The 24,310-nt window shown below is 35.4% G+C and overlaps 1 protein-coding gene across 5 annotated transcripts in view; it reads left to right on the forward strand.

Moving 5' to 3' along the window:
• The window catches only part of BRD1 (bromodomain containing 1), a 58,756-nt gene that overhangs the window by 31,766 nt on the left and 2,680 nt on the right, over positions 1 to 24,310 (forward strand). For 3 of the 5 annotated variants that reach the window (XM_053977866.1, XM_053977865.1, XM_053977864.1), the window contains exons 8-12: positions 1,061 to 1,549; positions 16,510 to 16,645; positions 17,817 to 17,944; positions 19,783 to 19,892; positions 22,136 to 22,290. In XM_053977866.1, the coding sequence (XP_053833841.1) occupies positions 1,061 to 1,549; positions 16,510 to 16,645; positions 17,817 to 17,944; positions 19,783 to 19,892; positions 22,136 to 22,290 (1,018 nt within the window). Of the gene's footprint in view, positions 1 to 1,060; positions 1,550 to 11,308; positions 11,550 to 16,509; positions 16,646 to 17,816; positions 17,945 to 19,782; positions 19,893 to 22,135; positions 22,291 to 24,310 lie in introns of those variants that run through there. The other 2 variants (XM_053977867.1, XM_053977868.1) reach the window with 2 other exon arrangements.

Consider the following 24,310-nt stretch of genomic DNA (forward strand, 5'->3'; position numbering starts at 1 on the left):
AGTTTAAATCTTTTACGTGATAGCATAAATAGTACATTAGTGTTATACAGTTACTCTAGAATAAGTATTTCCTTTCTTGTATTTTGAAAAATTCTTTTGGAAGCTAGAAAGATGTTAACATCTTTTTGAGTTGATAATTATGGGTTAGGACATCCTTCTATTTGTATAAGGGAATGCTGCAATAGAAGAATATTTTCTTTCCCATTACTTGTGATGAAAAACTGAAACTACTTTTATACACTCACTATCATTTCCCTATTGTCTTTTCCCAGTATGCATTTAGTGGAATTGAGTGGGACATGATCATACTAAAAAAGATTAAATTGTGGGGGGGGGGTGAGGAAGGGGAGGTTTTTCTGATTTTTCATATCAAATCTGCATTATCAAGTGTGTTATTTGTCAACTAGTGGTTAATCAAGCTGCAAGATTTTGGGGGTGTTGGGTTTTTCTACTCCATTTTTATTACTTTTTCATAGATAAAACTTCTGGTCACAACTGTAAAAAGGCTTTACAAATCATGCCCTTGTGTAGATTTTGTAACACATTTTAGTTCACTCAAGTAGAACAGGTTACAAGTAGTTCAAGTACTTTTTTTTTTTATTGGTTAGCTGATAAATTTTTTCATAGGCAGGTAAGGTGAATATTGATAAGGTGAAATAGATAACAACGTATGTTATCAAAAGTTTTACTTGAATGGCAGTATAATTGCATTTAACAGATAATCATCCACCACCCCAACTTCCTAATGAAAAAATACAGTTTGTAGTTTTTAGTTAATGAAACTAACATAACTGCATGAGAAGAAGCAAGTACTTATCCAGGTATAAATTGTTAACGCCAATTATAGACATCTTCTTTTCTACCCCTGTTACATTCCCAGTATAAAAGTAGGAACTACTAACTAGGACAGATTGTTGCTAGACAAGTTTTGGTTTTAAAATGTTATGCTTTGTTTCCAGACAACAATTTATTTGGTGGGCTGCACATTTATAGTGAGTTTTATAATAGACTTTATAACTACAGGTTTTCAAAAATCACACTCTATTTATAATTTTTTCAGGAGATAAATCTCCCCCTAAACTTGAACCATCAGATGCATTACCTCTTCCTTCAAACTTGGAGACTAATTCAGAACCACCAACCCTCAAACCAGTAGAACTCAATCCAGAGCAGAGTAAGCTTTACAAAAGAGTAAAATTTGATAATGAATTATATAGCACTTCCATTCAGAAAGAAATAAATGGACACACTCCAGAACACTTACTTGACAGTAATCTCAATGAGTCGACTGTTTCTGCTGTAGCTGAGTCATCAACTGATGTAAACAGACGTACTTCCATTCTCTTCTGCAAATCGAAAAGTATAAGCCCCCAAAAGTCTGCAAAGAACACTGAAACCCAGCCAACTTCTCCACAGCTAGGGACCAAAACCTTTTTGTCTGTAGTCCTTCCAAGGTTGGAGACACTTCTGCACCCAAGGAAAAGATCAAGGAGTGCATGTGGAGATTCTGAGGTTGATGATGAGTCCCCTGTAAAGCGCTTGGATACAGGTAAATGTTTACAAAACTTATTTGAATGGATGCATCTGGAAAGTTAACATACCTGTTAATTTTGACGTACATGTGATTGTTAATCTTCAGATTTTAGCACTTGAAACAGGTTGTCCTCACAGTTGAGTAGTTACAGTTCAGAAAATTATTATTCATTTTTGTGTTGGCCCTTGACAATTAGACTTACTGAACCAAGTTTCAGTTCTTTAGTTTCATGATGCAGTTTTTAAGATTACACGTATGGGTGTATATGAAACCTGCAGGAAAGATGAATTAGCTGCTTTTTTGCAAATTCCTTGTTAAATTGCATGGAAACTTGACATATGATGCCAAAATCAGAAGGCTTGTAATCAGGAGCATGAAAAATACTTATGCCATGTATGATTTCATCTTGCTGAGTGCTACTCCGAGCATATTTTTATGTTATGAAACTGATGACTGTGTATGATGTATGAGGCACTTCATATATCCATGCATTTTAAGTGTTAAAACCCCAACATATAATGACACTTTATGTGTTTGTTTTTGTTTTTTTTTTTAGTCTGTGCACTTTAAATAGAGCTGAAGGTGAGATTATGCTCTTAATGAGACTTCTCTAAAGGATATTTGAAAGAAAATGTTACCTTGATACATTAGTGCAGAACAGCTCAAGACATTAATGATATCTTCTCTTAGCACACCATAGTTCTATTTATTTGAGAAGTTCATATAAAACCTTTGAGAAAGAAAAGCAGCATGAGGAAATTACTTATGCATATTTCCTTAATGTCATCCATGGCCATTGCTATGACTTTTATATTACCTCTGAAATAAATACTCTGTTTTATTGTCATGTTGGGAACCCTTATGCAGGTATGAAAACAGCATGTGGGGATTTGTCACTTTGAATAAAAGAGATAGGAGTTTAATTTGAATATTAGGTGTGAAGATGTGCTCCAAAAGCTGGGGGGAACAAGGGGGTTTATTTGGGAGAAAAGGGAAGTGTTGTTGATTTTTAGGTTGTTTCTTTTTTGTTTGGTGGGATTTTTTTTTTTTTTTTTTTTTTTTTTGTTTTGAATAACAGGATTTTTTGGGGTGTGGGGTAGTATGCTTTTTTTAATTGGTTGGTTGGCTGGGGTTTTTTTTGAATGATCAGGTGAGGACACTAATGATTCTAATGCTGGAATCATAGTATGAGAAAATGTTATGTAAGATGCAGTGTGGGGAATTGTTTTTCATTATATTTTTGGGGTTTTGTTTGGTTTGCCTGTTTGGAAAGCCCCAACTTCCATTCATTTTCCTAACAGCTTGGAAAGAGCATGCAGGTTTGATCTGGTACTTTAGTTCTGAAGTAAGTACCAAGTGAAGGCAGTGTGATAATAGAAATTAGTTAATCTTTATTAATAATAGAAAAAACTTTGGTTTCCAAATAACCTAATTTGTCAGTTTATAATCTACATAATTTCATTATGTATCTGTGTATAGATTGCATATTATCACACACAGTGAATAATTTTGTGCTGGATCACACTGGGAGTTAGTACTAATTCCCTGAAATTTTTGTGTTAAACATTGTGAATTTTTTCTTTAGCGGAAGAAAAGGTTTTTATTTTGTAAGAAAACTAACTTAATTTTTAAAGGGAAAAAAAAGGCAGCAACAAAACCAAAACCCACCAGATTTGTGAATGGATTTAAATTCAGTCATTTTTCTTTCTCTCTGTAGAGTTAGGTGTTTGTAGAGCAAATATGCTTTTGATTATCTTCAAAACTAAAAACATAGTTCCAGGAATAAAATACAGAAGTTAAAAGGTTTTTCTGTTGTTAATTTAAAACAAAATTATGTACTCTCTTTTTGAAGCTAGTAAGGATATAAAGACAATTAAATTTATGTAGAACTAATACTTAGGGGACATTTATAGTTAGAATTTGTACTTATTCAAGAAAAGTGAATTGAAACAGTTTGGCCAATTAATAGTCACCTGAAAATGTTCTAGTTATTCTTTAATAGTATCTTTTGTTAAAGCATATATGGTTCATACAGATGTGGCAGTTTATCAGATCTTATTCCTTTGATTAGTTTTCCTGTTTGCAAGCAAACATTTTCCTTTCACATAGGAAATTTTATTCTGCATGTTATTTTCAAATTTGTGTCTCCACACTAATTTAAGTAATTTGCAGTTGGCAGCTATCTTGAGCTCCAGTTCAGCAGGAAACCAGCACAAATGTCAGATACTTACCAAGATTTAGAAACAATTGAGATTTTTTGTGTATTTAGCTGGTGTTGATTCATGTAGATGTCTGTTATGATAAAAATTCATTAAGTGATGTATACAGCAAAATACGTCCTTTTTCTTTGGTTATTTTTTACAAAGTTTAATCTCGTACTATAGGTAAAAATGTTTTTATTCAGTAGAATTCAGCAGAGCTTTTTCTTCCAAAGCCATCCAATCCTAGGAAAAGGTATGCAACAGGCTTGTGTGCATTGACCTGAGTTATCAGCTTTGTGGGAAATCCCTGCAGTTGAAAATGAATTACTGTTGCACAGTTTTCTTTGAATGGTGTGAATATTAACTATCCTTAATTTTACTGAATACAGAAAAAATGATGAAAATTACCTTCGCTTAATATGCCAAGGATTGAAATTTTTAAGTGGTCGAGAGCTGCACTGTCACATATTTTTTCTTTCTTACCTATTCATAGCCAGTATGAGGGTTTTTGACATTATTTAAGGATGTCTTGTTTCTGTCCCTTACTCTTCAGTCTCTTCAGTGTTTCCCCCTTTCTTGTCACTGCTGTATTCTTACATGACAAAGGCCAAAGGAAGACACTAAAGTTTATTTAGTTGAGTGAAACTACACCTACCTCGTTGTTTCATTATTCTTATAGACTGTTTTTATTGTGCTCTCTTGACTTACATTTGGGGTTGATGTTTTTCCAGTTATTTTCAAGGAAGACACATATAGAATCCACTGACACACTCCTTTGTAAGTGTGGTGTCCCACATGCTGTTGTTGGTTTTCATACACAAGATTACTGAAATGCCAGTCCTTTTTCAGAAATATGAGACTATTGAACAACATGAGTTAACCTTCAAAGAGAACTGAAAGCAGTTCATTTCAATACTTTGACCTTTCATATGAGAATCTTTAAAATATTTGAAGCAGGAGTGTAGTGTAATCTTAAATTTAAATTTTCTAGTGTTCTACTAGGGCATTATCGCAGAGTACATCTGTCTTTGTAGTTTCTTTGTAGAAGCTGACAGCTGCATAGTGGAGACGTGTTTAAAATTTGATTTATTTTGGGTTTGCTTCACATGGTATCTACCAACAATTTCCGAAAGAAGATTGTTGGTTTACCTAGGAAATTTTGGCGACATCAGAGATTGATGTATGATTCTTGAAGGTTGGGCATATCAGGTCTTAACTGTGACAAGTTTAATGACCTTTTCAAAATACCCATTGTATACTTACCTTGCTCTTTTGTTACAAAGATGAATCCTTTTTCTCAGGGAAATATTTTGTGCAGTTATTACATTAGAGAAAAATGAAACTGATTAATGGATAGAAGGTAGTTTTTATGGATCATTAAAAATCTGCCTGTATCAGTTGAGTATTAGTAAGATAGCAGATGGAACAAATTATTGTTTCAAGAAACCACTTTTAATATTGTAAAATGCTAGATTATGATCAGATGAAATTTGCCTGTGTACTTGGTGTTATTAGTCATGTCTAAGGTTTTGTAAATTTAGGCTTTATAATTTATAGTTGCTGTTACAGTACTCTCTATTTTAATTAGAAACTAAGTATTTAAAATATACTATCCTAAAACAACCACTGTAACTTCGCACAGATTCAGGATTTCAGATAGTGATTATTATAGTGCAGTATGTTGTGTTTTTATTATTTCTTGTCCAAGTGCAGTAGTAGAAAAAATCAGTGAAGTATATAATTTACTTCATATTTTCACTTCCAGCTACACAGATTTTCTCAAGGTACTGGAACACATGTAAAATTTGGTATTTAAAATATGGATCACTGAAGTAGAATATTCACACAGTAAAAAGCACAGAGTGGGAGAATTTATCATTTCTTAATACATACTTCACATACAGGTATCAGTATACAACAAAGACTCCTTACTAAATCTGTTAGTAAATGTTGGGCTGACTTTGTTTCTGCTCGACTACTACAAAATGATGGAGACAATGGAATTCAAAATGAATTCCATTTGCATTTGATAGAATTTAATATTGTAGTGAGGACTGCTGTTCTTTGATATGATAAGGGTAGACATTGTGTCTGGAGTGAAATAGAACATAGTTCATTTTTTTAATTCTTGCGTACTTAATTTCTAATGAATCTTTGCCTCTCTGGAACACTGGCCAATTTGTCTAAAAGTCAGGCTTCATATGCACAGCATTCAGTTACCATTCACTAAATGGAGGAAGTGAAAGTAAAACATGCATATCTAAGAAACTTATGTCTTTGAAGTAAATAAAAAAACTAAAATAAAGGTTCCTCAGTGAAAAAAAGCCCCAAATTGGTATAATTTTTCTTGTGGTTAACATAGACAGGAACAACAGTACATGTATATATATATATAAATATACAAAAAAATATATATAATTAATATTCATGAATCGAGTGCAACAGTTTGACTAAATCTATTGACAGATCCGCAGTCCTGATTTGTTGTATTGAAATGCAGAGTGATTGTTTCGTGTGAAGTCTGATTTTAAATTTAATTACTTGAGCGCTTAGTGGTGTCCAAGAACTTTAGCTGCCTGACTCCAGGAGGTTTGGAAACATAAAACATTTTAAAGTGTATTTGCAAACAAACAAAGTATTAGAGATTGTCAGATTATGAAGGCCTAAAAGGAATTATTCCCTGATTTGTTAAATTTGTCAGTGTAGAGACATGGGGACTGCAGGACTCTGACTGTTAAGTTGTCAGGGTATAGTTGGTTAATTGGTTTTCTAGTAGGTTGATAGGCCACTGAGAAATGTAGGACCATTTGCTAAGAAAATAAAGCAAATTAAGGAGAGACATTAGAAGGGAAAAAAAAAAAAAGAACCCCATTCGATTTCTTAATTTCTTTTTGGCCCACTCAAACTTTAGACAGGAGTTCTGCCAGGCCTTTGAATATTTCTGCCAATTTAATTTCTGGAAACATTTTAAGAAATAGGGGAGGGTTTTTATAATATACATAGAATAAAATAAGTACATAAGGCAGAAAGAGGGAGTAGGAAGCTATTTTATGCCAATCAACACTCACAATGTGTTTTAAGAAAATAAATGTTCCTTCTGGTTTTATTTCATATAAATAATCATTGTATTAACTTCCTGACAATGAAAAATCCTTTTCCTAGTTCTTGATTTATGTTATTAAAATAGGGGGGATTTTGAGCAACATAGTTGAGAATGGTGAGGATTGATGAACACCTGTGCTTTTTTCAAGGCTTGTGAGGTGTGTGCATACATAAGGTACATTATACACTAGTATTCTGGAAATTTTCCTTGGGTCTTAAAAATGTTAATATTTTTGAAGGTGACGTCTTTTGGGTTATTTTTAAGATATTAATTATTAGCACCCAACATACAATTGCTGTGTTTTCTAAGATGAGTATAACCAAATCTTCTGTAATAATAAACAAATATTTCTGGAAGCCCTTCTGTTTTTCTTGATGCTGTAGGAATTGTGGAGCCTTTTACTGTACTTTAGTACTGCTTTTTTTATTTTTCTTTTTTTCCTTAATACTTAGCTCATTTCTTAGCCCACGTTTAGCTTTGTAAAAAATTAAATGTCATAGTCCCCTATGTGCTTCATTTGTGACATTCAAGACTTTTTTTTTCTGTGTGGTGCAGATGGTAAACAGAACTGTGGGATTTATTGAAAATATCTAAAAAGCTAGTGAATTTGGAGATTCACACTATACTTTTTATAAGTGTGTTCTTAATTTATTTAAGAAGACACTTGCCATGGTGCTGGGGCTGAGTATAGATGACCTACCTTCAAATTCAGAGGCTTAGATATGGTGAAGTCCCCTCTTACCAGACATACAGTGTATCAAAGTGAATCACATGAGCTGACCTGTTTGGAGCATCATGGAATAGTTTGGGTTGGAAGGGGCCTTTAAAGGTTATCTAGTCCAACCCCCACATACTCACCTACAGGTCTGATTTAAGAGGTGGACAATAGAAAAGGTTAATCCAGTGACTCCAACAGCAGCATCAGGCACTGAACCAACCAGGCAGGCAAAAGTACCAGTCACTTATGGTCCATTCTGCTGTGAGTGGAGAGAGTGAGACAGTTTACACAGTATGATTGACTACAGATTAATGTCCCTCAGAGAAGGTTTTTGTATGGATTTGTGGTTTGTGGTGTTTGTGGTTTTTTTCCTTTTTCCCTTTTTCCTTCAGTGAGAAAAGATTAGATTATGCATTTGCATGCACAGAGGAATGTACTTCATAAAGAGTAATTATGGTAGCATGTGCTTGTCCACTGTATCATACATGTAGTCAAGCATTAGGGGATTGTTTGAATGAGTAGCTTTCTGCTATGTTTCTCATTGTACCCAGATGTAATTTCTTTGGCATGCACAGGGGCAGTGTACATATTAAGAAGATATCCCGTACAAAGAAACGTGTAATACTCAAGAATGGCTAAAATTGAAGCAAAGTTGCTTTATTTTGTTGCTACCAGAACAGTGGTCATTGGTCATGCTGTCACTTTGACAGGCTATACTATCCTAATGTGATAATGCTCCCACTTTGATTTCCTTTTCGCCTTCCTTTTATTCTATTTTCTTCCTTGACTTTTCCTTTTTCCCTTTCCTCCAAAGCTGTAATAATGCTCAGAAATTACTTCCTAACAGCATGGCATTGAAATAAAATGGAGACAAAAGCAGATGCTGAGAACTAATCTTCAGCTGATAAGCATGGCTAACTCCTAAGTTCTCTGAAAAAAATATGTGTTGAAGGTAAAAGTACTTCAGGTCTGAGGGGGGAAGAAGCAACTATAGATTCATCTGATTAGACACAAAGATGTGAAAATGCAAGTCAGCCTTATTTTAACTCTTTTGTTCAGTTTTGCCTAGAAATAGCAAAGCTGGGCTGGTATTTAATAGTTCTTGATTTTCTTCACTTGACCATGCTTCAAGCACTGTCACGTTGACTGCATGAGCAGTGGAACATCTCATGTGGTCTTTCCAGATCCTGTCGATGAAGCCAGGAGGACAATCTTAGGGATAGCAAGCACTGTTGATTTTTGCTAGGCTGGAATAAATTTTTACTGCAAATGTTTCAGTCTCAAAGGATTCACATCATGCACTTCCCCAAGTACTCTGCAAGCTGTCATAGAAGGAGGCTGTAAAGCACTGGATCTTTTATACTGAATCACGTGAAGTTTTAATCTTCCTGCATGAAGTACCTCTCAAGGTAAAAAAGGCCTGGAAAATTAGGATTAGGAATGCAGCTGTGTAACTTACTGAAGTAATTCAAATATTTGCATTTTACTGTGGTGTCCTGTATGTCATCTCAGGAGTCTCAGATCTCTGCCTTGATCTTTCTTTCAAGTAGCAACTTCAGTTTCATTTTCAGTTCCCTATCCTAGAAAGCAGAACAAATTGTGAACTAGTTTTTCTAAATAGCTGTAGAAGGCAAATAAATGCTAAATTATTTACTTTTAATAGAACTGGATTGCTGGACCTGCTTACATAGGAGAGCTTTGGAGTTTTCTGTCCATCTGTTTCCTTTTCATTGGATAGCATACCTAGAAGCTGTGTTCTCACAATTACAGGGAAACCCTTACTTTCAATGAAGAAAAATTTGTGTTGATAAAAGCTCTGTGTAAAATCCTGTAGACAGAAATTTCCAAAAGTTAGTTCCATTCAAGAACAGCTTGGTTTAGGAAATGGAGCAGCCTTTCTTTCTAGGTGTCAGGTCCTGCTGGGCTGCTCTGAAAGACCCCTAGACACTAGGATTTTCATGCAGTGTATTGATAAATCATTATCATGCTTTTTCATTATGTAAGTTGTGAATTAAAATAATATATATTGATTTAAATCTTTAAGAAACCTCTAAAGACTTTTTCATTTATATCAGGATTTTGTAGGTGAGAAAGTAAAAGTCTTTAAATGGAAAATGTTTAAATTTTGTTTATTTCTTAAGGATCTTAACTGTTTGGGCTTAAATCAGTAGAAAATGTTAGGAAAAAATATTCTGATCTTAAATCCTTCTAAGTAATTTTTCCCAAGGTAATTAGAAGTCAATGGTCCTAAATATTACTGACTTTCTATAGTAATTTCTGGGATCCTCAATGACATACCATTGGTCAGTATGTGATTCAGGCACTTAAAGCTTGTATTTTGCAATCATCTGTTTTACACATCATAAATTATATAAACCAAAGCTGATTCAGGAATTCAGTTTGTAAAGTTGGTTTTGAATTTTTTAGATTTTGAGTGTGCACTTTTTAATGGCATTTTCAACTCTACTGCTTCATCAGTCTATATCACTAGAACAGTTGATACTGTCTTTGAAGAAGTTGTACTTTTTTTTTTTGAGTTTCTGCTTGTATGCTCTTTATTAGTTTCAGAATTTTCTGGAGTGTTTTCAAACTCCTCCACTAAGGTTGCCTCCCACTTTCATGTTCTAAGATGCTTTGAACAATCATCCTACAGTACAGAGATCCTATTGTAGTGCAGATCGATTATGATCCTTATCTTATGGAAGCTGTAGTTAATAAATGCTGATTAATTTTCCTTTCTGTTTTGTAAATCAGATTTTGCTGTTGTATCAGAGTCTCATCTGATTTGCCGGAGACACTTCTTAGTCTCAGATTTGAAGAAAATTAGTAGTTACAAGATGAATTCCTTGGCATTCTTTTGGAACCCATCAAACAGGCCATTCATTGAGCCACCAGACTGTATTTGTTCTGTGTCACTTACATCTTTAAAGGTTAACATTTTCTGGTTACGATCTTGAAAGGTACTTCTGTTTAGTGTGTAGGTGCCACATCATGGGCTCATATTGAGCTGTCTTTGCTGTCTTTATCCATGACCAAGTTTTAAAAGCTTTATTTCCAAGGGGACTCTTCACACCAGGCTTTGTAGTCTTTGAGTAATTGGCTTCCATTTTGTCTGCATACTGAAGCCTGTTTTAAGTACTGGAAGCTTTGCTATGCTCTGATATTCATCTGTGTATTCTGAAAAGAAGAATTGGGTTTAATATTCCTACTGCACTTTAGAATTTACTGTTTCAAGTAACATTTAAAGGGTTTCTCTTAGGGTCTTATGCTCTTACTTTTGAAAAAAACTTAGTGGATGCCGTCCTGTTTCTGCAATCTGCTCATTTCCAAGGTCTGCATTTTTAAGAATATAGTAACTTTTGATGATTTATTACCTTCAAGTATTCCCCTACCCTGTGTGTGCTTATCTGTATATATAAACCCCCCTAAATTAGTGACATCCCCTTTCTTACTCTTTCTGGAGGTATTTTTAGTTACATTTTTAAACTGTGTTCTTGATGCATATCATGTACATGGAGGTTGTATTCTGTGTTTTCAATGACTTTCAGTATTTTCTTTTCCAAGAAAGAGGCCTGAATCAAAGTGAAACTTACTTAGGCAGTCCCTTTAGAAAACTTAGGTTTTAGTGATAGAATATGTGGGACACTTGTGTCATTCTCACTGTCTCTGGACACTGCTGTAAGGATGGCTTATTTAATTGAAAGCTCTGTTTCCTTTCAGAGAGACTTAATGGCTTTTTCACTGTCTTCCAGGTTCTCATATTAACTAATATCATGCTGGGTATTTATCTCTTTGGATCCTAATTATTTTCTATTATCCTCAACATGGAATGGAATTCAATTAAATGATCATTTTGGAGCGCAGAAAGACAATTACATTTGAAGTAATTAATTTGGATCATGTTGGAGACACCAGCCATCCTTAAAACAAAAAACAAATAGAAATGAACACTCTTGGAGGAAGTCTTTGACACATATGAAACTATGCTCTTCATTCAATATATTGCCCCATTTCCGTAAGTTACAAAGTTGTACGTGTTGTAGTATATGTGACACACACTGGTCGCAGAGTTTTACCAGTCCCAACATTCTTATTCCCAGAACATGTTCTGTGAGAGCAGATTAGCTAAGAATGCTACATCTCCATCCTCTTCCCTTCCCCAAAGAAAACAGTCTCATCTTCCTTGGAGAAGTGAAACTACCAGGGGAAAAAAAAGGGTTTTTAAAATAAAATACACATTCTCCTCTACTGTATATATATTTTAATGAAGAGTAACATCAGTGGTTCTGGATAAGTGGACAAGTCACGACTGAAAATGAGACTAAATAGTGCTACAGAAGTGCTGGAGCACTGTGTGCAGTCATTGTTTGAATGCTCCCAGGTTTTTTAGTGGTTAAATCTCAGCCCTTCTGGGCTAGTTTTAGGAGAGCACTTCATCTTAAATTTGGATGTGCTTGGTTTTGCATTGAGCTATGCATAGTACAGTTTTAATTGCTTTAGAATAATTTTGTGCAAGTTCTGCTTCTTTTTGTTTCAGCAGAACTGTAAGATGTGATTACAGAATTGTACATTTCAGACTGTATTCTGGGGCAGCAATTTGTACATTTGTGGAAATGCTGTGCTGCTCTTTGGACTATACTGAGATTTGTTCCTCTACCATGTTTTCCAAACTTCTCCTCTCTTTCCATTTATTTAGTATGGGCAACAAGATTCTAACTTGCTTGATGTAGGTAGTTAGTGAAAGTTTTAATTGCAGCCTAAGAACAAACTGGCACTGTTGAGAAAAAGTTAAAACTTTGCCTGATAATTACAGTTCTCAGTGCAGTGAGAGATCTGTGGAAAAGTGTAAGGCTGATCATTTTTGCCTTACTTTTTTTTCTTCTTAGAACATTTCCTTATTTTCAAAATGGTTGTGTTATGCTATGATGAGCAAAGCAGTAAATTTTCTATGTAAATTGAAGTTGAGCTGAAGATTAGAAATGGCAGTAACCCTGCATTTAAGATTGAAAGCAGACTTCATTGTTTGAGAATTCCCTCTTTAACTGAAAAAAGTTAAGTTCTGCCTCTTGAGAGTGGACTGCTTTTTTGAAGAAACTTAAGAACAGAGTAGAAAAGTAAAGGAAATGAACCACTAATTAAAGGCTTTTAGTTTGATCTTTAGGACTTTTGAGGGAAAGAGGAGGGTTGTCATTCAGTGGTGTTGATGAGGCAATATGTGTAAGAAGTTTAGTACCTGACACAAAATTTCACTTCATGACTGTAGAGAAAGCTCATTAGATCTAACAAAATCATGAGCTTTTGAAAGTTGCAGGCAGGATGAGTTAGGTCTCATGGATTTTCTTTATTTGGCCTTCTTAGTTATATCTACTGATTCAATAAAATGCAAGTTCCTTAAAGCAACTGGAGATCTTTAATTTTACTTACTTTAGCATCTACAGGACATTGGGTGTTTCATGATTCATGGTGGAAAATAGTTTTGTAATGATATAACAGAAACCAAGTTGTGTAGTATATCTGATCTTTTTTTGCACATCAGTGCCACTACCATAAAGTGCTTAGATTTTATTGCCTTGATTTTTTCTAGCAAGTTACAAGGTCACTTGTGAACTCATTCATCTATGACTAGATATGAGTGTGTTTTCTTTAAAAAAAGCATCCCCCTATTCCTTATAACTTCTGAAACGTGAACTGTATAAACTGGAGTCTCATGGATTGTGTAAGCTCCTGTCATTAGGGGCTTGATGCTCAGGAAAATTACTCCTGCTGATAGCTTGCATGTTCTTTGTTTCTCATACTTCCAAAAACAAGAGAGAAATATATCTGGGAAGCTATAAATTCTTTTGCACTTTAGTATTCTTTTTTTTGTCAAAAATGTTTTGGGTTTTTTTCCCCACTTACTGTAGTTTAACCCCAGCTGACAACCAAGTAGCACTCAGCCACTCTCTCACTTTCCACTCCTCCCTCCTCACAGTGGGATGAGGATGAGAATCAGAAAAAGGTAAAACCTCTGGGTTGAGATAAGAATAGTTTTACAATTGAAACAAAGTAAAATATAATAGTAATAATAATAGGGAAAAGGAATAAAACCCAAGAGAATCAAGTGATGCACAATACTGTTGCATAGCACCCACTAACCAATGCCCAGCTGTGTGATCAGCCCCTCCCAGCCAACTCCCATCATTTTATCTATGGGGCATGGCACTCCATGGTATAGAATCTCCTTTTGGCCAGTTTGGATCAGCTGTCCTGGCCATGCTCCCTCTCAGCTTCTTGTGCACCTGCTCATTGGCAGAGCATGAGACACTGAAAAGTCAACTTACTGTCAACACTACTCATCACCTCAAACATCAGTGTGTTATCAACACTCAAATTAAAATACATCACTGTACCAACTACTCAGAACAAAATTTGCTCTATCCCAGCAGAAACCAGGACACCAGTGTTAGTAACCAAATTACAGTAAAAATGTTTTATCAATCTGTAGAATGAAGTGAATTAAGTGAGTCATTAAACTCACAGCTTATATTTAAACTAGAATAGGGCTGGACTGCCACCTCAGAGAGCTGTCTCCATTGCTATAGTTGCATGTTTCTGTTGTATCCCTTGTTTCTTAACTTCAGCAGTCAGGCGATCACATGGTTGCTTTGTCCAATGTGTTGCTGAAAACTGGCTCCTTACCATTTCTTGGTACTGACTTGTTGACAATGAGAAGACACCATTGCCAGGGACCGAGTGTGCCAAAATGTCCTTTTTGGTGACAGTGCAGTCATAAACTGATTGAAATAATAAAAATATGCAGCCCCTTTTGTCCTGGGTGTGCATGTACAAAACCAATGTATGCAGAGATAAGCATCCAAGTCACATTTGGCTTATATATGGTTAAATGTTTTGCACGTGCTCTTAATACAGGTATTTCTTTCTACTTTCACAGCCCATTGGGAATGTGACCTGTGCCCTTGTTCTAGAGGCAGTCATTACTTACTGATCTCTCTTCCTGTTTAAAATTCAGTCTGTGATCTGACTTGTTTCTGCTGATAGCTGCTTCACATTAGCTAGATGCCTGAGTGATAACTTGAGTAATGTGTCTCCAGCTTGTGGCAGGATGAAAACAAAGCAGTTTGTACATCTCACTTGAAATATAAGTCTGACAGGATATTGAAGAATAAAAAGTAATTTTTGCAGAGACATAAGAGATGTCCTTTGCAGAAAGTTTATTTTTAGCTTTTCATTTCAAATGCCATGTGAAATATACTGTAATAACTTAAATTCCCCTATATACTTTTTCATAAAGCATACTCTGTTTCAGCTCAGTCTAGGACCCAACTCCCCCTTAATCTACAGATATTTTTATCAACTTGCTGAGAGTGAGGGCAAGATTAATGAATACCACTGAATAATAGTTTGGTGCTTGACACTCAGGACAATGCTGCCTTTATAATTTTTCTTCTGTAGAAAGTCAAAGGCAAATATAGGAGTTACAAAACAAACACTCTTGAATTAATATTTACAGTGTAAATTAAATTACAATGAAAGAGAATGCTTATATGTAAATCTTTCAGAATTTGAGTAAATACACTCTGAAAAAAAATCTGAAATTGTGTTGATAATCCAAAGGGAAGGTCTCCTGGGGTGGAGGGGAAAAACCCTGTAAGTCACTATATGGAAAGGCTTGAAAAATTACTGGATTGTAAAAAGTAACTTGCTAAACTCAAGTTCCTTAGTTATCAGCATCCTTTGCAGAGATCTTTGTAGCAAACAGACTGGAAGAATTAATAAAGGGAATTCTGCCATAATTGTTTTACACTAAAAGGCTCTTCGGAGGGGCATGTGAAGTTACATAACCTAGTTTGACTTTGTCTGAATGTACAATGTTCATGATGGCCTTCAAGTCTTTGGAAGTGGTAAAGGGCTGGGATGGGTAGGTCCTTCTTGTGTTGTGAGCGGCATGCCCAGAATTGAATTTGTTTTAAAATTTTGTTCTCTTTGTAGCCTACAGTTTGCAGTAGCTACCTGCAGGCTGGTACCACTGCCTTTGTTGAGTGCATTTCTGATCATATTCTAGAGTCACTGTGGGATTCTTTCTTTGTCAGTCTTAATGTCCACACCTCCGCAAACACTCCCACATACTCTGGAAAGTCTTCAGAATGCTATCTTAAAACTTCTAATTTGCCTCTTCAATCAAGTATAGAAATTACTTAATAAGGACAATACTGTTTGTATAGCAAACCCAGAGCAGGATTGGCAACAGCACATCAAATAAGCAGATTGTAATATAAAAGCCTTTTTAATGTTTTCATTACAATTATGAAATTAAATTGCAATATACTTTGATGTATATAAGCTTTTGTTAGGGGAAGGCTAATTAAAAACAGTACCATGTATATTGATTATTGGTGACAGAAAATAGTCATCATTGTGTTAGTCAGTCTGAATTTACTAAAATGGAAAGACTACCAGGAAGAATTAGATAGTATCATGAAGAAATCCATATCAGTCTTTACTTCCAGTGTTTGAAAAGGGTTTTAATGATTATAGCATTGCATTGAAATAAGCCTTTTGTTGACTTGGTAATCTGCCTGATTTGTAACATTTTATTTTCTTGTTTTTTTTTCTACTTAGCTTTTGCAGCATGATTGTTTTAATAGTTGGAAACATTACTGCAAAGACTGATTTGATACTCCATGTATCTTTCCCATGTTACAATCTCTGCTTGCTTTTTTTTTGTACCTTACCTAAAGGTTCATCCTGTCTTTAAAATCGGGACAACGGAAACTTCCTATTTATAGTACTTCCTTGAAATTACATATTTTGTTAATATTCACATTCTTTTTCATCACACCAAAATACTTGAAGAACAAAACAATAATGATACATTGTATAAATACAAAAGGTTGTTAATGAAAATGGTGTGGTTTCCAGTTTGATGCAGTTTATTTTGTGTGTTATGCTGCAGGTCTATCAAATGGTTTTGGAGATGAAAGTAAAGAGAGAGCATTAGATGATACTCCAGGAAGAAAAGTTGAACCTCGTCGCCGCTGTGCATCAGAATCTAGTATCTCATCTAGTAACAGTCTCTTGTGTAACTCAAGGTAAAACGCTAAATATGAAATACAGATTTGAGACTTGATACATCAGTTTTCTATAGTGCTTGTGACCCACACTGGAGGATTGCATCAGTTTTGGAAAAAAGAGTATATTTCAATTTTCTCAAGTTTTGTCAGATCTGAGATACCTTTCAGGATTGCTGTGATTCTTCTGTTGAATTCAGGTTATTGCATATCCAGGCAGTTACATTTTTAAACTGACTGTGCTTCTCTTGCTCTGTAAAGATACAGTTATGTTTTTTGCATATAGTATCTTGGCTTAATTACCTTCCTAATCCAGAACACTAAAAATGTGTGTGTTTATTTTTGTGAGGGCAAGAGAGAAGCAACTTACAAAGCAGAGTCTTGTACACAGAAAAGGTGGTTCCATAGTTTTGGAACTGTAGGCTGTCAGTCTGTGGGTTGCTGACTAGGTACTACAGTGTTGATAGTAACTCTGTACCAGCTGTTGGCTTTCTCTCCATGGAGTCTGTTGTTAAAGGCAGGACTGTCAAAATGGATACTTCTGCCACCATTGATATCTCCATCACCAGTGGTGTATCTTTTGAAAGAACACTAATTTTTGGGTGAAAGGTAGCTGTCTCCAGTCCTGGGCTATGAGGATGGGGCATACAGGAGAGTATAGGGTAAATCCGTTAGACAGAAAAAGAGGACTTCATTCATAGGTTCGGGTTAAGGGAATGGTGTTAATGCAGTCATGTCAAACAGACTTTCAGAAACAAAGATAATTTAATATTGCATCTATTTTAAATGTGATATTCTAGATCAAATTGTCAATATAATTGTTCAGATGATATGATTTCTTGAAAAAAACTCAAGTGTGTAGAAAACAAATTTCCCATTTTGAGTAGAGACATTTCACAGTTGAAAGACTGGAATTTTTTAGTGAAAAATTAGAGAATAGTTGCATTTTCTGTGTAGTAGAACTGTTGGAGCAGTGGAACTGACTTTTGCTGATAACCAGGCAATTCTGTGTATGAAAATAATCAGAGCTTTGGCTTTTCTGTTGTTTGTATTTGTTACTCAAAATATTTTTAGAGCTTGCTCCACTGATTTTACTCTGTACTCATGAAATTTAAATTCTCGTTCAAAATTTTGATTTATAGTGAACAATGTTAATTATCAAGTAATGGTTTTAATATTAATACTTTTGTAGTTTCAGTCTACCGAAGTGTGGTAAAGGTAAACCTGCCCTGATACGGAGACATACACTGGAAGATCGAAGTGAGCTGATATCATGCATTGAAAATGGAAACTATGCCAAAGCAGCAAGAATTGCAGCTGGTAACTATAAATAATTGAATTCTTAATAGTATTGTATGATTTTGTCCATTTATTTGACAGAGTCTAACATTATTATTTTTAATGCTTAAATACATTAAGCCTTCTGAAAGTGTTGTTGATATCCTTCCAGAAACTACTGAAATCTGCTTTTGACTCTTTAAAGACTTTTTAAAGAATAGCATCTGACTCTGATTTTGATTAATTTTCTCTCCTTGCTTGAGGAAATAAAGAGGTTTTGAAATAAAAAGAGAAGATGAGTTTTCTTTTACAGATCTTGTAAAAGAAAATTTGTAATCCTATGTGCTAGATTAGTAACCCCTTACTACCATGTGGAATATACTCTTGACTAGGAAGAATTCTGAGACTCTTACTTGTATATACACCTGAGAAGTCTCTGAGTCCGGCTGAATGCATCCTGTCAGCTTGTGTATGCTTTTCTATTCAGCATTAAAATACCATTTTCTTTGCAACTGAGAATAGTGTAGATTTCTTTCTTGTTAGCTCTCCTGAAGAAGAGGACTTTTACTGTTTTTATGTACCAGATACAGTTCCACTTATATAGTTTTTGAAACAGTTTGTAAATTAAGGATGAATTAGTTGAAACCATCAGTTACTGACATGTGAATACTTTACAAACTGTTACTAACAGAGCAGAGAAACAGAACTTACTGTGCCGAATGACTGAATTCATTTTTTTAAATTTAATACTTTTTTCTTGCTATTTCTACTTTTAAAAGGTCTTAAACCACTTTTTTCTCCTGGTATTTTTTGTAATGTCAAGATAGAACATGTACCTGCATGCCACCTTTCATTATAAATAAGCAATGCCCATTTGAAATGCACTTTCTCTCAGCAGTATGTATTGCCTGACTGCTGAAAGAAAGTGCAGCTGCAGCCCCTGAACTGTATCTTGATACCAGGTTTCCCCATACAAGAAGTGCTGCCTGACCTTTACAGCATATGAACTTGGATAACTTTTCCTCGTTTGATCACCACCCAAAGTACCATCTTGAGGCTGTAACTCACTGTCTTCTGATCAGTCTCTGTACTGTATCTAGGGGACCAGTTGTGGCTTTGGTTGACTGAAAGGCTTACGCCTGTCTCAGGCTTCAATACATTGCTGAGCAATGGAGAAGAAAATTGAGGATTCCGTAGAAGTGCACAGTAACTTAAACTCAGTTGTTTGTTACCCTGCTTTTTGAGAAGAAATGAAACACGAGTGCTGCTGCCTGGAAACCTCTTGACATTTTTGAACTTGACTGCAGGAAAGGGCAGGGCAGAGAGACCAAGAAAACTTGTGAAAAATAAATAGAAATCAAAATGCAGGTTAGAATTTAGGCATAAGAATAGAAAGGTGTACCAGTATTGTTAAGTTATGAGGTGCTAATCTCAGTGTGGGTAACCAGGTATCCAGTGCTTGGAAATATATACCATGCAAATTGCATCTTGAAAATCATCACCTCTGTGACAGGATTGTCATCACAGTAAAAGAAGCTGTTATTTGAAGTACCATAAGTTTTATGTTTCTTTGGAGTTTTTTCAAAGGGAAATAATAATTGGAATTTGGCAAACACTTCCAAAGAACTAAGATGTTTTAGATATGCTATTTCTAGAAGTGTCTAAACCCTTGTTCTTCATCTATAGGCTTGGAAAAAAGTATCAGTATCATGTAAAGAGCTCTTTCAAATACTACCTTGTTTTTATTGGTATGTGTGTGAAAGTTGGTATTGGTATTTGGATTCTAAGGATCGTGAGCTGTTCATTAGGAAACCAAGAACTGCAGATTTGTCTGAGGTTTCATTCTGGAACATTTTAATTTTATATTTCTTTGTTCTTAGAAGTTGGGCATAGCAGTATGTGGATTTCAACTGATGCTGCAACATCTGTTCTTGAGCCTCTAAAAGTAGTATGGGCCAAATGCAGTGGATATCCCTCTTACCCAGCTCTGGTAAGTGCCCGGCTTCCCAGAAGTACAGTAGTGGCTGTTTCTGGTCTGAAAACACTATGCACTTACTTAAGGTAATTGGTAAATTCCCATTCAGGTTGAATAAAGGTGGCTTATTCTGCCCTCTTTACTATGCACTGAGTTTGTAAAGTTACTGCAATAACAGATTTTAAGTCAATAATTTCTGCTACCCTGCCAGCCCTTTGAGATGTGCAATACTCCTGTGTCGTGCAGCTAAGCCTCCTGCAGCCACTCGCTCGCTCCTTGTGGGTGGGGGGAGGAGTTGGAAGAGTGCAAGTGAGAAAACTCTTGGTTTGAGATAAACACAGTTTAATAGGGAAAGCAAAAGCTGTGCACACAAGCAAAGCAAATTCATTCACCACTTCCCATGGACAGCAGGTGTTCAGTCATCCCCAGGAACACAGGGCTCCTTTACATGTGGCTTGGGAATACAAACACCATCACACTGAATGTCCCTTCCTTCCTCCTTCTTCCCCAGCTCTACATACAGGATGCGATATGGGATGGACTATCCCTAAAGTCAGTTGGGGTCAGCTGCCCCAGCTGTATCCCCTCCCAACTCGTTGTGCACCCCCAGCCTTCTCACTGGTGGGGCAGTGTGAGAAGGGGAAGAGGCCTTCACTCTATGTAAGCACAGCTCAGCATTAACAAAAACATCCCTATATTGTCAATGCAGTTTTCAATCCAAATTCAAAACAGCCCCATACCACCTACTGTGAAGAAAATTGTCTCTATCCCTGCTAAAACCAGCATTCTTGTCTCAGTAGTCTTTGTTTCTACATTATATATTATTTCTGCTGCAAAATGAGTATAAAAATACTCTTGATGCTGCAGCTCATTAAAGAAACAGAAAACTCAGTTGCTGGAATAAACTGCAGCCAATTCTGTGAATGTAATGGAAATTAAATGGAAACTTGATGTAATGGAAACATAAACTGTTGTTAATAGAGGAGATACATATGTATGTGTGTTAATAAAGGAGGAACAGATACACTTCTGTTTATATCAAAGCTTGCAGAGAAAATATGGATGAGGTTTGGCTGTAGGCTTTTGGGCTTATATGAACAGTTCATACACTGGCTTGATTTATATACGAGTCTGGCTAATCACAACTTTTAATATGTGTGTTCTAAGGACATCGTGAAATGTAATCATACAGAGTCAGGTTAAAACCTCTGGATGTGGCATTCAGAGCACTTGAGTTTAAGTACCCTCAGTGGGTGACTCAAAGACACTGGGGTCAGATGCTCAAAATTTGATGATTTGATGATTGTGTCTTGAAAAATATTAGTGCTAGATTTAAACTGATGAAGACCAAAGGGTTCCATTTGTGTCTTTTCCTTTATGTCAGCATTGGTGTTACTGAGAGTGGGATAAGTTAATTGAGGAGTTAAACCTCTGTCAAGAGAAGAAAATTCTTCTGATTTCTACGAGCTCCCCACAGCTTTCTATTAATTTATTTCCCAAAGTCAGTTTACTGTGGATTAAAATTGGTGTCAGTGTGGATGGTGGAAAAACAACAGGAGTTCTTAGAGTAGGAGATGGGTAGAACAAGCATGGAGTAAAAACCTTTCTTTGGCTGGAAGCTAAGCACTTCATAATGCTGTGAGCTGTCTGCAAAGGAGTTTTTCCATCAGGATGGTTAGTTTAACGTTAGCAGCATATTTTCTCTCTCCCTCAAGTTTTGTTTAGAAAGACTTTGTGACTGTAACTGCATGTTTTGCTGAAGACTGAGTCATTAAATTGGATATACAAGATACTTAAAAGTTACACCTCTTTTTGTTTTTGATTTTAAATTTTTGCTCCAGGTTTGAGCATTTATTTTACCAAAATACTTATTATACCTTAACATAGGTTGGTTCTTTAAGGTATATGAATTACAAACCCCAAAAATTGACGCCAGTTACAGCTTCTAGAAATCCTGGTTTGACTTCTTCATTCTAAAACCTGCTTGTCAGTTCAAAGTTGTACTAAGTGGAATTCAAATGGGACTTCTAAGATGGGTGAAAAATGCTTTTTTTTGGTCTTTTCAGTCAAGTCTACCACTGGGTCTCCACTATGTATATTCAGCATATGTCAAAAAGTTGTGTGTAACACAAAGTCAGTTTATATCCAGTGGCTGTTTAGTTTTCTATTTATTTCTTGTTAACTTAATTTGTAATACCTTCTTAAAATCAATTACATAATTTTAAAAATGAGGAACTGTCCTTTCTTCTCTCTTACAGATTATTGACCCTAAGATGCCTCGTGTTGCTGGCCATCACAATGGTGTTACTATACCAGTGCCACCTCTAGATGTACTGAAAATTGGAGAACAAATGCAGACCAAATCAGATGAGAAACTATTCTTAGTACTATTTTTTGACAACAAAAGAAGTTGGTATGTTATTGAAATGTATTGTTTGATGCAGTTACTTAAAATTTTAAGAACCTGTAGCTTTGGTCTAGAAGGAAATTGAAACATTATTTTTCCATTAATATAATTCCTATGGAACTATAAACTGTAAGATTAAAATTTCATATTTGAGTCTATTTTTGGACCAAGGTATATATCATCACTGAAAAATACCTTTTTATTGTCAGTTTGGAAAAAAATATTTTAAGTCATTAAATAGTCATTTTTATTTACAAGCGACTTTCATTTATTGACCTGATGAAATTCCTTCATTGCTTCACAGGTTTTTAAAAGTAATAGCCTAACATTTATCTCTATCATCCTTCATGATTGCTTTCTGAATTATAACACTGCTTCCCCCAGTCTGTTCAAGTGCATTTTCTTTGAATTTTTAACCTCTCTTTATTTCAATGCTTTATTAACACTTTCATTTGAAGTTCTTAAACTTTTCTAAATTATTTTTTCATTAAACCTTCCCTATTTCCATTTATTTTGGCATCAGCAATATGCTGTGTAGAGCCTGAAGGGGATAATTCACACAAAACATTCTCTTACCCTCCCCCATGGGTCTTTGGTTTTAGGGCTCATGGGGTTTTTCTGTGGAGGTAGGAGGAGACACACGAGGTTTTTTGGTCTTCTTTTGGTTCTTAGGTTTGGTTTTGGTTTTGGTGGTTTTTTTTTCTAGACATGGAAGCTTTTCATCTACCTTTCATCAAACTATATATTTCTTTTCTGTGTTCTCTGTAGACCCTCTCCTCTCCTAGTTTCCATACAGGTCAAGCTAACTGTAAATCTGTCCATGTCTCATTTTTGTCTTGAATTTGCTTACTTTTAGCTATCAGTTCCTCTTTAGATGATTGTATGTGGCATTGAGTGATGCTGCCATTCTCCTGACTCCCTCTGTGCCAGTACACTATCACTTAAATAAACTTCTGCTTAAAATTTATAACTGGTGTTTGCTCTTCTGCCCCTTAGATTTTTTGGCATAATTTTTCTGTTCTTTAGTTACTTTCTTAATTAATTGATACTTTGTCTTAATTATCTTTGTTCAGTTGCTTAGGATTCCATAAGATCCTGCATTCTTCTGCCTTTGTTTGCAGAGAACATTGCATTTAAACATACTCAGCCTTGTTTCTCATTTTGTTTCTCTTACTGGTGTTGCCAGTGTAATGCATGTTTTCCCTGGTCAGTTTCTTAATAATTGCTCTGATTGCTTCTTGATCTGGGGAGTCCTCTGCAGCTTAAGCTTTTCTGATTAGTCTCTATATGCAGGTGGTCCTAAATCATGTAAATATTGTGCAAAGTTGTCTCTAATGGGTACACTGCATAGACGGACAGGAAAAGACTCAGTTCTTCTTCCAGCCCCTTTCCTCCACCTTGACCCCACCAACTTGTTTTGGTAATGATTCTTTTATTGTGATTATTTTGGCATTCATAATTCTATCTCTGTTGTGTTCCTTTTAGTCTTGAACCCCTGTTAGGGATTTTCATTGATCTGCAGGGTCTCTGTCACCTTCATTCTGTGATACCAGTGTCTATCCCCAATGGATTTTCATATTTGTTTCTTCTTCTTCCCCGCTTATGTCAGGAGGACTTGCAAAGCTTTCTTTTAAAAATACCTTCTTAAAACTTCCTCTGATCTATTTTAAAACTGATAATGGTTAGACTGATGCTTTTCATGCTATTATCATACTGTCTGTGTCCTTATACTGACTCTTCACATTTTATTTCAGTGTGTGTGCTCAATACAATACAGCTCTAGTTTAGAGTCCTTTAAGAAAATGAAAACAGCCAAAGGAAAATTTTTGCAGATTTGACTGTCTGATTTCCTGTTGGTTTGGCTTCAAATGGTCTCCCTCCCAAACTAACATTTTTATACAAAAGGAGAGCTTCTGCCTTTTGCAGGATGGGATTGCAGAGTACAGTAGCATATCTTAAATATATTCATGAATTGACCTAATTTTTGTTTTCCTCAATGTCTGTGACTTTGGAAAACAGGATTACA

This window comes from Vidua macroura, chromosome 5, assembly GCF_024509145.1.
Source record: "Vidua macroura isolate BioBank_ID:100142 chromosome 5, ASM2450914v1, whole genome shotgun sequence".
NCBI lineage: Eukaryota > Metazoa > Chordata > Aves > Passeriformes > Viduidae > Vidua > Vidua macroura.